This window comes from Megalobrama amblycephala, linkage group LG4, assembly GCF_018812025.1.
Source record: "Megalobrama amblycephala isolate DHTTF-2021 linkage group LG4, ASM1881202v1, whole genome shotgun sequence".
In the NCBI taxonomy this organism is placed as follows: Eukaryota; Metazoa; Chordata; class Actinopteri; order Cypriniformes; family Xenocyprididae; genus Megalobrama; species Megalobrama amblycephala.
The window spans coordinates 48,717,144-48,731,319 of NC_063047.1; the positions used below are offsets into that span (position 1 = coordinate 48,717,144).

Below are 14,176 nucleotides of genomic sequence, written 5' to 3' on the forward strand. Positions count from 1 at the left end.
CTGTATGTGTGCCCTGTTAGTGGGGTCAGAGGTTGGGAACGTGCCCTGTTAACCCCACGACCAGTCTGGCCCCAAAGTCTGCCAAGGGATTCTGGGAGCCCAGAGTATTTATGACCGGCTCTAGCTAACCTCTGCTACCCAGAACCCCTCAGAGGCTTCCCCCACAATCCTCACCTACAACACACCATTCAACACTAGAGATTTTACTTTTTGTTGTTGTTGCTTAATTGCTGATGATACGTATAATATCAGTACGTCGATCTGATACTTCATCTCTAATGAACAGCTGGTTCAAATCTTAAACGATGTTGTCTTTGATTCGGGTTGAATGTAATGTTGTTGTGATGTAAAACTGAATCTCTGTACTCACACACATGTGGTATACAGTCGTTGATGTATCGCTGCCGAAACTTTTCAGCATGTCAGTGTTTCGATGCTGCACATCTGGTTTCCTAATTTTCCTTCCCCCACTCCCTCTATGTCATGACACTGTTTTGTTTTTCTAAGACGGAATGGGAGGGAGGTGAGATGGACAAGGGGAAATACTGATGAGTGATTGTTCTGAATCCAGCATATCAACAGTCTCTTTCTCATCCTTTGTCTCTGTCTGTGGTAATGGGTATTACTTGCTATTCAAATGATAAATATATCAAATATATTCTAAAGTGTAATAATACCAATTTACAGCCATTAAGATAACAGCTTATTCTTTGAGTTAATCCACATCTTATAAAGGAAATCGCAGGATGATTCATGATTCAGTTTGGAAATTTAACATTTGGAAATACCTATACTTATTCTGTAATATTACTTTATCTACATTTTAGAATTAGTAAAATAATAGTAACTTCCACCAATTAAGTATAAAATTACTGTACTTATATGTGACCAAAAATGTTAAACCAATCAAAACTATCCAATATTTTAGCTTGGCCTGGACATTAACTCATTAACTCATTCTCTGATCTAATGTAATAATTTAAAACCTTAAATATTCTTCTGATTAATAATAATTAAAAATATTAGGTTTTGCAAAAAAAAAAAAAAAAAAAAAAATCATATTAAAGGTTTGGAATCATTAAGATTATTTTATGTTTTTGAAAGAAGTCTCTTCTACTCACCAAGGCTGTGTTTATCAAAAATACAGTAAATACAGTAATATTGTGAAATATTATTACCATAACTGTTTGAATATACAGTACAGTCCAAAAGTTTGGAACCACTAAGATTTTTAATGTTTTTAAAAGAAGTTTCATCTGCTCACCAAGGCTACATTTATTTAATTAAAAATACAGTAAAAAACAGTAATATTGTGAAATATTATTACAATTTAAAATAACTGTGTACTATTTAAATATATTTGACAAAGTAATTTATTCCTGTGATCAAAGCTGAATTTTCAGCATCGTTACTCCAGTCTTCAGTGTCACATGATCCTTCAGAAATCATTCTAATATGCTGATTTGCTGCTCAATAAACATTTATGATTATTATATATAATCCTGAAAAAAAATATTGTACACAAATATTTTGTACAATTGTACACATTAAATGTTTCTTGAGCAGCAGATCAGCATATTAGAATGATTTCTGAAGGATCATGTGACACTGAAGACTGGAGTAATGATGCTGAAAATTCAGCTTTGCATCACAGGAATAAATTACTTTGTGAAATATATTCAAATAGAAAACAGTTATTTTAAATTGTAATAATATTTCACAATATTACTGTTTTTTACTGTATTTTTAATTAAATAAATATAGCCTTGGTGAGCAGACGAAACTTCTTTTAAAAACATTAAAAATCTTAGTGGTTCCAAACTTTTGGACTGTACTGTATTTTAAAATAATTTGTTCCTTTGATGCAAAGCTAAATTTTCAGCATAATCCAGTCTTTAGTGTCACATGATTTTACCTAAAATATTCAAATATGCTGTTTTGGTGCTCGAGAAAACAGTTTTTGCTGCTTAATATTTTTGTGGAAAGCATGATACGTTATCATTAAAAAGTTTGGGGTACGAAATTAATACTTTTATTAAATTGATCAAAAGTGACCTTAACGACTTTATGTTACAAAAGATTTCTATTTCAAATAAATGCTGTTTATATTCATCAAAGTATCATTACAAAAGCAGTTTCCACAAAAACATGAAGCAGAAACTCTTTTGAGCATTGATAATAATCAGAAATGTTTCTTGAGCAGAAAATCATATTAGAATGATTTCTGAAGGATCATGTGACACTGAAGACTGGAGTAATGATGCTGAAAATTCAGCTTTGCATCACAGGAATAAATTACAGTTTACAATATTTTCACATAGAAAATGGTTATTTTAAAATGTAAAAAATATATTTCACAATATTATTATTCAAATAAATGCAGTCTTGGTGAGCAGAAGAGACTTTAAAACGTCAAAAATCTATTCACTCAACAGGGCCAGGATTAACTCAACTGTAACTATATATTTGTCCGTATACATGTTTTATATATATATATATGGAACAATTTTATATAAAACTACTTATGACAAGTATTATTTTTTAGTCATCTCAGTTCCAAATATATGAATCATTGGCCCACTCTGAAGACCTTACTCCAGTAAATCCAAATATCACAGCAGTGCAAAACTTGCATTGTTATTAATAAACTTTTCCTTATGATACAGCAGAGATGGAGGGGTGTTGTGCTGAAGTTGCAAGGTTTTCCAGGAGTCCTAATTAATTATGCAAGATGGGTCTAATTATGATGCAGTGAATGGATACATGGCAGAAGGTGCAAGGCAGCGAGGCTTAGAGATTTGCATGCTAAGTGGGTGGGGGAGTGACTAATGCATGTTAATGTGAGCTTGGCCGATGTGCTTTCATTTGCCTGCTTGCAGCTGTGCTCTATGATATCATGAAGGACTAACAAGTTTATTATAGTTAAAGTGAAAAGAATCTGCCGTGGGTCGGCCATGAAACAGCACACAAGAGTGTGTTGTAAGATATTATAAGAAAGAGAGACAGGGTTGGCACAGACAGTGGTTCAAACTTTAGGCAACTAATTGGTTAGTCTTATTTCAACTGTATCCACATGTTTTTTGGGGTCCATGCAACAAAACTGCTGGAGTCCTATTTTTTTTTTTGTTGGCTGCTATTCCTATTAAACATTTACAAATGTGTGACCATATGGTTGCGTCCAAGTTCTTTACATATCTACAAGATAAGAATGAAAATTTTACATACATGCAAGAGGCATAAAAGTACTTAAGGGAAAAGAATAGATTTGCTTCATGATGACCAATATGTTCTTTGTAATTTGAAGGTCTTAATAAGTTTAAATATAGTAATGAAGTGCAATTAGTAAGTTACACCTTTGGACATATGTCCATCATCTCACAAATAACAAATTTGTTCCTTGGACCCATGATGTGTTTATTTTGGATTTAGTTTGTTTGGAGGATTTAACCCTCATTTTCTGGTCATTTTTACACGGAGAGGATTTTCTTTCCCCTGAAAATGCAAGTTAATGTAATCGCATTGGACTGAAACTGACTGACTTCGCTCACACAGTGTATAACAACTTCTCAAAACATTTATTGATCATTTTTGTTATTCTTTTTTTTTTTTACACTTGTGGTGATTTGAGTCAAAAATGACCAGACTACAAAAAAATGGCTTATAAATCTCCGTTATGCTACATTATTGCCAAATATTAGACTAATCTTTTTCTCAACTTGTTTTCTTTCACTGAGCACAGGTTTTGTATTTCTTTTTGGATCTGATCAAAAAATGCTGGGTTAAAAACAACCCAAGTTGGGTTGAAAATGGACAAACCCAGCAATTGGGTTGTTTTAACCCAGTGGTTGGGTTAAATGTTTTATATTTAACCCAACTATTGTTTAAAAATGACTATATGGCTGCTTAAAATTAACCCAAAATAGGTTGGAAATTAAAAATCAGACACAGAATTATCAGAGGCAACAATAATAATCAAGGTGAACATTTACTAATAAGCAATTTAATAAATCTTTCTTGTTTAATTATTATTCATTAAACTTATTAATAAATATTCATTTATTAAACATGTTAATAAATGTTCATTTCCAACATATTTTGAGTTCATTTTAAGCAAACAATATAGCCATTTTTAAACAAAAGTTGAGTTCAATAAAACTACCCAGCAGGTTGGGCAAAATTTAACCCAACTGCTGGGTCAAAACAACCCAATGGCTGGGTTTATTCATTTTTAAACCAACATTTTTTAGAGTGGCATCATTGATCTGAGCTGATGCGCCCCAGTTTTTGAATGAAAAAAGTTCATTCAAGCTTATTCACCTCAAAAAAACAAAAAACTGAGGTGCATCCTCCCAGATCAATGAGGCCTACGATCAATAAGTTGCAAAAAGAAGTACAAAACCTGTATTTTTTTGTATTTCTAACCCTAGAATATAACAATTATTCTTCTGTGAACTGTACAAAAACGAACAACTGACAGAGTGTGGGATGGTCGAGTGAGAGACAGAATGAGTTTTGCTTAAGAACTTTATGCTCACTTTAGCATTGGAGTACAAAATATGTATCATAGAAAATGTATCACAGGCACAACAATAACCATTTCTAAATGTCTCTTGAATTTAGCCGGGTACTCGGCAGTCAATAATTTAGCACAAAAAACACAATAAGGTCAGCAGAAATCATGTTTATCCTGACTGCAAATGAATGTTTAATGTAGTCTAGTTTCTTGCATAGTTTATTATTGTTTTTGGGTTTTTTTGGACGATCAGGGCATGTCACTCCAGTTCATGCTGGCATCTGCATATTTTGGCTGCTTCTACTGGTCGTACATACTTTGAACTGAAAGTATTTATGACTATTGTCAACAACAAAACATATGGGAAGTGTTTTCTCCTCCCTTTTAAAAGTGGATACACCTATTTATTATGTATTTAGTTATAAGAAAGCTACTAATAGAAGCAGGCCATTGTTGCTAAACAATTCACATCTCCCTCTCCATCTACAATACGCCTCCTCTTCTAGCTTGAATTACAGCTTGGTTTCCTGTTGTTTCCCACAGATTTTTCTTGAAGTTTTTCCTAAAGTGCAATCAAAATTGTCTGAAAACAGCAGGGAACCCCAGAGACATGAGGAGATTTCAGGTATGGATCATTTATATGTGAATGAAATATTTACAAAATGCAGAAATGTTTTGCTTAAGGCAGAACAGTCACAGTGAATTTATACTTTTTTCCGAGATTATTCTTTTCTAATAAATAAATAAATAAATGGGTTTTTTTTTGCAAAAAAAAAAAAAAAAAAAAAAAAAAAAGAAGAATAAAAGCAATTGAGAAAAGTCTGCAAATCAAAGAACACATTCTCTGAAAACTGTATGCAATTTCCTTCTCAGGTACATTTATCATGTTTTAAGGATATTTCTACTGGAAAATAAGACAAATTTACTTATTTAAGAATAGGTTTTGTTTGCAGTGTAGTGGTGGATAAACTAAGATTGTGAGTTCAATATCTCATGAGAAAAATCAGGAAAGTAGCAGAAGCAGGGATCATCAGGAAATCAGGCGAGGTGCTTCAGGAAGTTGTCAAGATTTGAGTGATGGGCTCCAGATGGGGCAGGTCAGGCTCTGTGACCCAGGAAGTGCTCACTGGGGACCCTCCTGCTTCACTTCCTCCCACTTGTCTTTCATTGCTGGAGCTGCTATCGGACATTTCATCCCTCACTCTTCATTTCCCTGCTGTCCTTCCTTATTCATTTTTGTGCTTTTTTTTTTTTTTTTTTTTGAAATGTGAAATTTCTTCTTTTTTTTATTTTGCAGCATCCCTCATTCCTCTTATGTGTTGTTATGTTGTTTTCTCATCTTCAACTCTTCAATCTTTTTTTGCATTGGGGCTGCACGATATGTCAAAATTAACTTCAGCCCAAGAGGATTTTGACCTTTAATAAAGTCTTTAGAATAAAAATGTTTTTATTTTCTAGCGAAGCACTTCCCACTCACAGAACAATTCTTTCTTTCCAAATATAGCTTTTCAAGTCATCTGGTGAACATTCCTGTATTTTTTTTTTTTAACCAGATTAGTATTTTGTTTGAAACCCAATTAACATTGGATTTTTGGCTCGAGCACATAGGATTCACTCCATAATTTATAAGTGTTTATAAGTCTACAGTGGCATGAAAAAGTATGTGAACCACTTGCAGAATCTATGAAAATGAGAATTATTTTAAGTGAGATCATACAAAATGCATGTTATTTTTTATTTAGTACTGTCCTGAGTAAGATATTTTACATAAAAGATGTTTGCATTTAGTTCACAAGACAAAACAATAGCTGAATTTATTAAAATAACCCCATTCATAAGTGTGTGAACCATTGATTCTCAATACTGTGTGTGGTTACCTGATGATCCACGACTGTTTGTTTGTTTTGTGATGGTTGTTCATGAGTCTCTTGTTTGTCCTGAGCAGTTAAACTGAGCTCTGTTCTTCAGAAAAATCCTCCAGCTTCTGCAGATTCTTCAGTTTTCAAGCATTTTTTGCATATTTGAACCCTTTCCAGCAGTGACTGAATGATTTTGAGATCCGTCTTTTCATACTGAGGACAACTGAGGGACTCAAACTCAACTATTAAAAAAGATTCAAACATTCACTGATGCTCCAGAAGGAAACACGATGCATTAAGAGCCGGGGGTGAAAACTTTTGAATTTAAATATCAAGGTAAATTGTACTTAATGTTTCTTCCGGGAAACATCAAACTATCTTCTGTTGCTTCCGAAGGGCAGTACTAAATGAAAAACAATGATATTTAAACAAAATAAGGAAAATTGTGACATCTTCATCCTGTTCAAAAGTTTTCACCCCCCCCCCCCCGGCTCTTAATGCATCGTGTTCAAGCAAAATGCTTGAAAACTGAAATTTCTGCAAGACCTGGAGGATTTTTCTGAAGAACAGAGCTCAGTTTAACTGCTCAGAACAAACAAGAGACTCGTGAACAACCATCACAAAACAAACAAACAGTCGTGGATCATCAGGTAACCACACACAGTATTGAGAATCAATGGTTCACACACTTATGAATGGGGTTATTTTAATAAATTCAGCTATTGTTTTGTCTTGTGAACTAAATGCAAACATGTTTTATGTAAAATATCTTACTCAGGACAGTACTAAACAAAAAATAACATGCATTTTGTATGATCCCTCTTATTTTATTAAAATTATTCACATTTTCAGATTCTGCAAGTGGTTCACTTACTTTTTCATGCCACTGTATAAGGTTTGAATGCTGTTGTCTAGAAATAAGCAGGAGAAAAGAGAGAGAAATAAACTAAAGGAAAAAGGAAAAAAAAGAGTAAAAATGTAGATTTTAGGGAGAAGAATACAGGAGAACATAGAAAAGGAAGAGAAGGAAAAGAACAAATAATTCCAACAATAATTGTTAGAGGACTGCAATATTCTGTAATTATCACTTTTTTTTTCTTACGCTCTTTGGCTGTTATTTGTGTAGTGCTCTTTATGACAGATGATTCGACAAGTGCTAAATCTATGGATTTTAAATCAGCAGCAGTAGCAGTTTCTAAAGATAACATTGCAAGGATATTATTCATCATATATTGAGATAAATCAAATTATCAGTTTTTTTTTTTTTTTTACTTAAATCTCCTCAATCAAACGGTTTTTGTTATCAATATGCCTTTCTTTGCATTCCAAACAGGTGGTTCTGTCCACCACGGTCAGCGTGGATGGTCCTGTACTGGCCATTTCTGATAATATGTTTGTGCACAACAACTCCAAACACGGACGTCGCTCTCGCAGAATGGATTCAAACGAGACGGTGGAGACTAGCATGGAATACGGTGAGATTTAGAAGAAAGGCCACTGAGAAAAAGCAAGGGGAGGAAGATTTTAAAGGGCTAGTTCACCTAAAAATGAAGATTCTGTCATTAATGACTCACCCTCGTGTCGTTCCACACCAGTAAGACTTTCATTCATCTTCAGAACACAAATGAAGATCTTTTTAATGAAATCTGAGAGCTTTTTGTCTCTCCATTGACAGACTGTGCAACTATCACTTTCAAACCCCAGAAAGGCAGTAAAGACATCATTAAAGTAATGCATGTGACTCCAGTGGTTTAACCTCAATTTAATGAAGCAAAGTGAGTGTTTTGTTTGTGCAAAGAAACATAATTTACCACTTTATTTACAAAATGTTACTCTCCAACGCTCGTTCACTCAACATCATCTGATTTTGCATCAAAAATAGTGTTTTTTTGCTCAAACAAAAACTTCATAAATTTGAGGTTTAACCACTGGAGTCACATGGATTACTTTAATGATGTCTTTACTACCTTTCTGGGGTTTGAAAGTGGTAGTTGCATAGCTGTCGACAGATTTCATTAAAAAGATCTTCATTCGTGTTCTGAAGATGAATGAAAGTCTTATAGGTGTGGAACGACACGAGGGTGAGCAAATAATGACAGAATCTTCATTTTTGGGTGAACTAACGCTTTAACCATGAAGTCAAAAGGGGAGCTCGACATTTTCTTATATAGGTCTGCTGTTACAAGACATCTAGTATCTATATTGTCACTTAGGATGTTTATTAGACTTTACGTAATAATTTCTTGCGTCTTTAATGCCCTTTTCATTCTATCTCCACTACAGCTACTCCCTGTATCAAAGCCATCAGTCCTAGTGAAGGTTGGACTACAGGCGGGGCGATGGTCATTGTGATTGGGGAAAACTTCTTTGACGGTCTGCAAGTGGTGTTCGGGAGCATGCTAGTGTGGAGCGAGGTATATATATGTATATCAAAGCAAACTTTGACGTCTAATGAGGAAAGCTTTTGTAATATTTTGATAATTGTCTCAAGGATTGAGTACCAAGAATATGTAACAAACTTTTTTTCTGTCATTATTCATGCAGTTAATCACTCCTCACGCAATCCGAGTTCAAACTCCTCCTCGACACATTCCAGGGGTTGTAGAAGTTACACTGTCTTACAAATCTAAGCAGTTCTGTAAAGGAGCTCCAGGGCGCTTCATTTATACAGGTGAATACATACCCAGACATCCACACTCATGCACAATCGCAAATTTAAAGACAAGTGTATTATGTTAAACCAGTGGTTCCCGAACGTGTTCCTGGAGCCCCTATCACTGCACGTTTTGAATGTCTCATTTGTCTGATGCACCCTTTTCAGGTATTTGAGTCTATACTAATGAGCTGATCAGGTGTGTTTGACTAGGGAGACATACAAGTGCTGCATCCCAATTAGCCTACTTATACAATGCCTAAAAAGTAGTTACTGTTTTTTTGAAGAAAAAGTACTTACTTTTGAGTGTGTAGCAGAATAGTAAGCAAGATTTGAGACATACTTCGTCATAATTACGTCTTAACAGTCCGCTCTGTTGCTTGTTTACATGCATCCTGTCACCATTTAAACTGCCCTGTCAATCATCTTGTCACAGTTAAAATCTTCCACATTCAATTTAACGTAATTTCCTACCGAATCTGAGAGAAGTGTAATCACACGTTGTTCTCTCTACACTGTAAAACCCAATAAGTTAACTCAACTCAAACCATTTGAGGAAACGAATTGCTTTAAACCATTTAAGTTTAAAAACTAATACATATGAGTATTGTGAACTTGTATATAAAGAGTCACATTCACTCATAATTTAGTGTTGATTTAGTCAATCATTTAGAGTATAGGTAACTTGAACATTCTAAGTTAATTCCATTCATTCAAACTAACTGATTTGAGTTCATTTAATAAATCTAACCAAGCCTACACAACTATATAGCTACTCAAATGGTTTGAGGAAACCGATTGCGGTAAATGACTTAAGTTGTTTAAACTCAAATTAATAAACTTACATAAGACAAGGGAAAAACATTAGTTTAAAGCAATGATGAAAGAAAAGGATGCAAATATTAACAATATTTATTGAAAATCATATCACAAAAGCTTCTGTCATAAAACAGAAGTGTGCTGTTCAGTCCAAATGCATCACATTAAAAATACAGACTTGCACTTTCCCCGTGAAATATGTAATCTATTCCTTATTTCTAATGTAGTTCATCCAAAAAAAAAAAAATTCTGTCATCATTTACTCAACCTCAAGTTGTTACACACCTGTATGAGTTTCTTTGTTCTGTTGAACACAAAATAAGATTTGAACAATGTTAGTAACCAAAAAGTTTCTGTTCCCCATTGACAGGGTTGGGAACCACTGTAGTAAACTACTTTCTTTCTATGTTTGAAGTGCAGAGATAACCATTAGTCATTTGTAGGTTGTCAGAAAACCAATACATTGCCAGATTTACATGAGTGACCCAACATGTCATCTTCTGGCCTATCCAATAAAAGTTTTGTGTGAAACTACCTGTTTGGCTGGACAATGGAATATGGTAGTATGGGAGTTGGAGTGTTTGGGAAACCTGTTTGGACACAATCGTGGTAACACTGTCCACTTCAGACATTCTACTAACAATAAGTAACTTTTCAACTACATGTCAACTACTGGTCATCTCCTTAATATCTTCTAACACTTTATTTTGATGCTCCCCAACAGACATTCTACTGACTATAACTGACCATTTTATACTAACACTAACCATAACCTAACAGCCTTCTAATACTCTAATGACAGTTAGTCGACATGTAGTTGCAAAGTTACTTTTATTTAGTAGAATGTCTAAAGTTGACCATCGAAATAAAGTGTAACCACAATCGTTTGCAATTCTGATTGGTGCCACTACTGAAGAAGAAATTACATACTTCACCTTTAACAATTTTTGTACGAGACTGAGAATATCACTTAGGACTAGAGTGGTTATGGATTCATACATAAATACCTTACCTGATTCCTTGGGATTTATTCAGATATGTGGAGGGTGTTTTAATGTAAATAATGGATTCTCACTAAGTATGATTATCTCTAGCGCTGAATGAGCCAACTATTGACTACGGCTTCCAGAGACTTCAAAAGCTGATCCCTCGACATCCTGGTGACCCCGACAAACTGGCAAAGGTTAGTATATACTGGTGTACACATATAACCATTAAGACTTAAGTACACACAAACAGACCCACAGATGTCATATTTATCTTCTCTCTCTGGTACTGATTTTTTGTATTTTAGGAAATGTTACTTAAAAGAGCCGCAGATGTTGTTGAATCACTGTATGGAAATACCACCAGCAATCAGGTAACCACTGAAATGCAGTAAATATATACAGTAGATATAAGAATACATTCATTGGGGTCCAAATGCCTGAGATCACTAGTGAACATGCTTCTATTTCTATTTTAAAATTGAACTGAAAATTTTCAGAAATCTATCCATAGTATGTCAAGATCCATATTATCCAGCATGGTTAGAAAATGTTCCATAGCACATCATGTGTACTTCAATGGAAGTAAGGAAATCTGGTTAATGAAACAAATCTGCTTATTTGATTAGTGAAGTTTTGAATCCCAGATTTGCAATGTGGTATCAGGCTTTTGGGACATTAAAGGGTTAGTTCACCCAAAATGAAATTTCTGTCATTTATTACTCACCCTCATGTCGTTCCACACCCGTAAGACCTTCGTTTATCTTCGGAACACAAATTAAGATATTTTTGATGAAATCCGAGAGTTTCTGAACCACACATAGGCAGCAACGGCATTGTACCTTTTGAGGTCCAGGAAGGTACTAAAGACATGGTTAAAATAGTCAACATGACTACAGTGGTTCAACCTTAATGTTATGACGAGAATATTTTTGCGCGCAAAAACAAAACAAAAATAACGACTTTATTCAACAATTTGAACCTGTGGCGTTCGGACGTAAACACGGAGGCCTGCCCTGCGTTTACTACATCAACTGCGTATGACAACAGTGCAAATTGTTAAAGTGCTTTCAGTCCATACAATCCAACATTTCCATTCCAACTGTCTTTATTGATAAACATAAAATCACAAAACATTGTTTTGTATCATAATCCTGGTTCAGGCCTTTTGGGGTCAATGTTTGCAAAATGTAAATATAGTGAGTCTCCCTCAATGACGTGAATATGGAAGCTTGTTTCCGCCACTGAATACAAAATAAAAAAAAGTAATTGTGTCTTTTTAATGCAATTGCAAATTTATATCCCTCAATTCTGACTTTATTACTCGTAATTGCGAGTTTATATCTCACAGTTTTGAGAAAAAAAGTCAAAATTGCGAGAGCTAAACTCGCAATTGTGAGGAAAAAAGTCAGAATTGCGAGAGAAAGTCACAATTATCTTTTAATTTGTTTTATTCCGTGGCAGAAACAAGCTTCCATATGCAAACTTCATCAAATATGAGACAAGTTCAAATTCTGCACTAAAGCTGTATAATAGTGTCATTTTTCAGCTCAATTCAGGTCAATAACTGTGTCCATTCATATCAAATGTATGATATCAAATGATATCAAATGCAGCTTCTGCTGACAAATCCTTGTTTTTAAAGATCTTTATGCCAGCAACATAGACAAGGTTTTAATTAATAAATCTAATTTTTGTGTTTGATTAACCTGATGAAGACCCTTTTAGGGTTAGTAAATTGGAACTAATGGCAGTGTACCAGTGTTTGTTTGTTTGTTTGTTTTGTTTGTTTATTTGTCCTTTATTTATGTAGCACTTTATACAATACAGATTCAGTGATGCTAACAGTTTATTTCAGCAGCAGCTCTAAAAGAAAATGGTGTCATTGTTCAGCTGAAGTCAGTTCAGTGTTGATTCAGTTCCACTGTAAAGATCATCAATTATTAAATTAGTTCATTTAATCTATAAATTAGTTCTGCAGAAAACAGTGATGTCATCGTCCAGCTCAGTTCAGTTCTCATCCACCAGTGTCAGTGCAGTCAAATCAATAATATTGTTGAATATTAAGTCTCAGACGTTGGACCACACTGTATGTGATGAGTGGCTGTAAGCTGAATTGATTTGTCCGTCTCCTGTTCATATTGAGAGAAATGTAATTGCTTAACACAAGTGATGTCACCCAATAGGTTTTTTCTGTTTTTTTTGCACTGAATCACAACTTTTCTATTCCGTTGTTGCAGGACATGTTGCTGAAACGGGCTGCAGATATAGCCGAGGCTCTGTACAGCGTGCCACGACCTCACAGTCAGCTGCAGGCCATGCCAAGTTCTCCGGTCCATGGTAGTGTCATGGGCCTCAGCTCTTATCCCTCCCAGCTGGGTGTAAGCATTGGAGAACCTGGGCAAACCAGTAGCCAAGGTTAGGACCTGAGGACATTTACCATAGATTCAGTCCTGATCAGTGTTATAGATAAGCAATAAGGTACTCAAGGCTGTGCTGTATCATGAATAAGTCACGGCTGAAGGGGTTGCAACAACACCCTTCAGCCGTGACTTATTCACGATACACTAGCCTCGAGTACCTTATTGCTTTTATAAAACGGTTACCACACAATACAAATATTAAAACCAAAAAATATGTATCAATGCAACTTTCATGAAGTAAACTCTTACTAAAAGCCTTCCTTCTGCCGGAAAAAATAATCCCTGACCGTGAACAGCAACAGAAGTTACATTATTACGCCATTAGATGGCGGCAAAGACTGTCTTTATGAGTGTGTCAGTCAGTAGCGAAGACTTTTACATTGAAAAGACACGGAACAAGAAGCAAATGACAAATGCTTTGACTAGTGCTGTCAGTCATGGGAAAACCCTTAACTGTTAAAAGGACAAGATATTGCAGTTTGAACATTTTTTATTATGAACAGGACTGACCTGAAGGAAAATGCTAAATCTGAATGCAGGGAATAAACTCGCTCACTCGATCTCTTTCTCACAACACTCTTCTACATAATTCAGTAAGCTTCAATGAACAATATCAATTGAAAACATACAGTTTACGTTGCTAAAGTGGTTGCTAAGGGTGTTGTGATACACAGAACCGTTGGGTGAAGCGATCATAGCCGTGTTTTATCGTGAATACAACACAGCTATTGACCAATCAGAATCAAGGAAAGGAACTAACCATTTTATAAATGTCAATAAGCATATGAAGAGTTTGGTTCCAAAACGCAATAATTCCATTTTGATTAATTTGAGTAAAAAGGTTTTCTTTACCAAGAAAGTGGCAAGATGAAAACCACTATTTTCTGTTTCAAACTTTCACATAGCATCTTTTGGTTATAAAA

The 14,176-nt window shown here is 34.7% G+C and overlaps 1 protein-coding gene across 2 annotated transcripts in view; it reads left to right on the forward strand.

Moving 5' to 3' along the window:
* ebf2 (EBF transcription factor 2) overlaps positions 1 to 14,176 on the forward strand; it is a 37,504-nt gene that overhangs the window by 19,133 nt on the left and 4,195 nt on the right. For both annotated transcript variants that reach the window (XM_048189710.1, XM_048189711.1), the window contains exons 7-13: positions 5,057 to 5,138; positions 7,706 to 7,847; positions 8,656 to 8,786; positions 8,917 to 9,043; positions 10,939 to 11,027; positions 11,139 to 11,204; positions 13,071 to 13,248. In XM_048189710.1, coding sequence (XP_048045667.1) covers positions 5,057 to 5,138; positions 7,706 to 7,847; positions 8,656 to 8,786; positions 8,917 to 9,043; positions 10,939 to 11,027; positions 11,139 to 11,204; positions 13,071 to 13,248 — 815 coding nt within the window. The remainder of the gene's footprint in view (positions 1 to 5,056; positions 5,139 to 7,705; positions 7,848 to 8,655; positions 8,787 to 8,916; positions 9,044 to 10,938; positions 11,028 to 11,138; positions 11,205 to 13,070; positions 13,249 to 14,176) is intronic.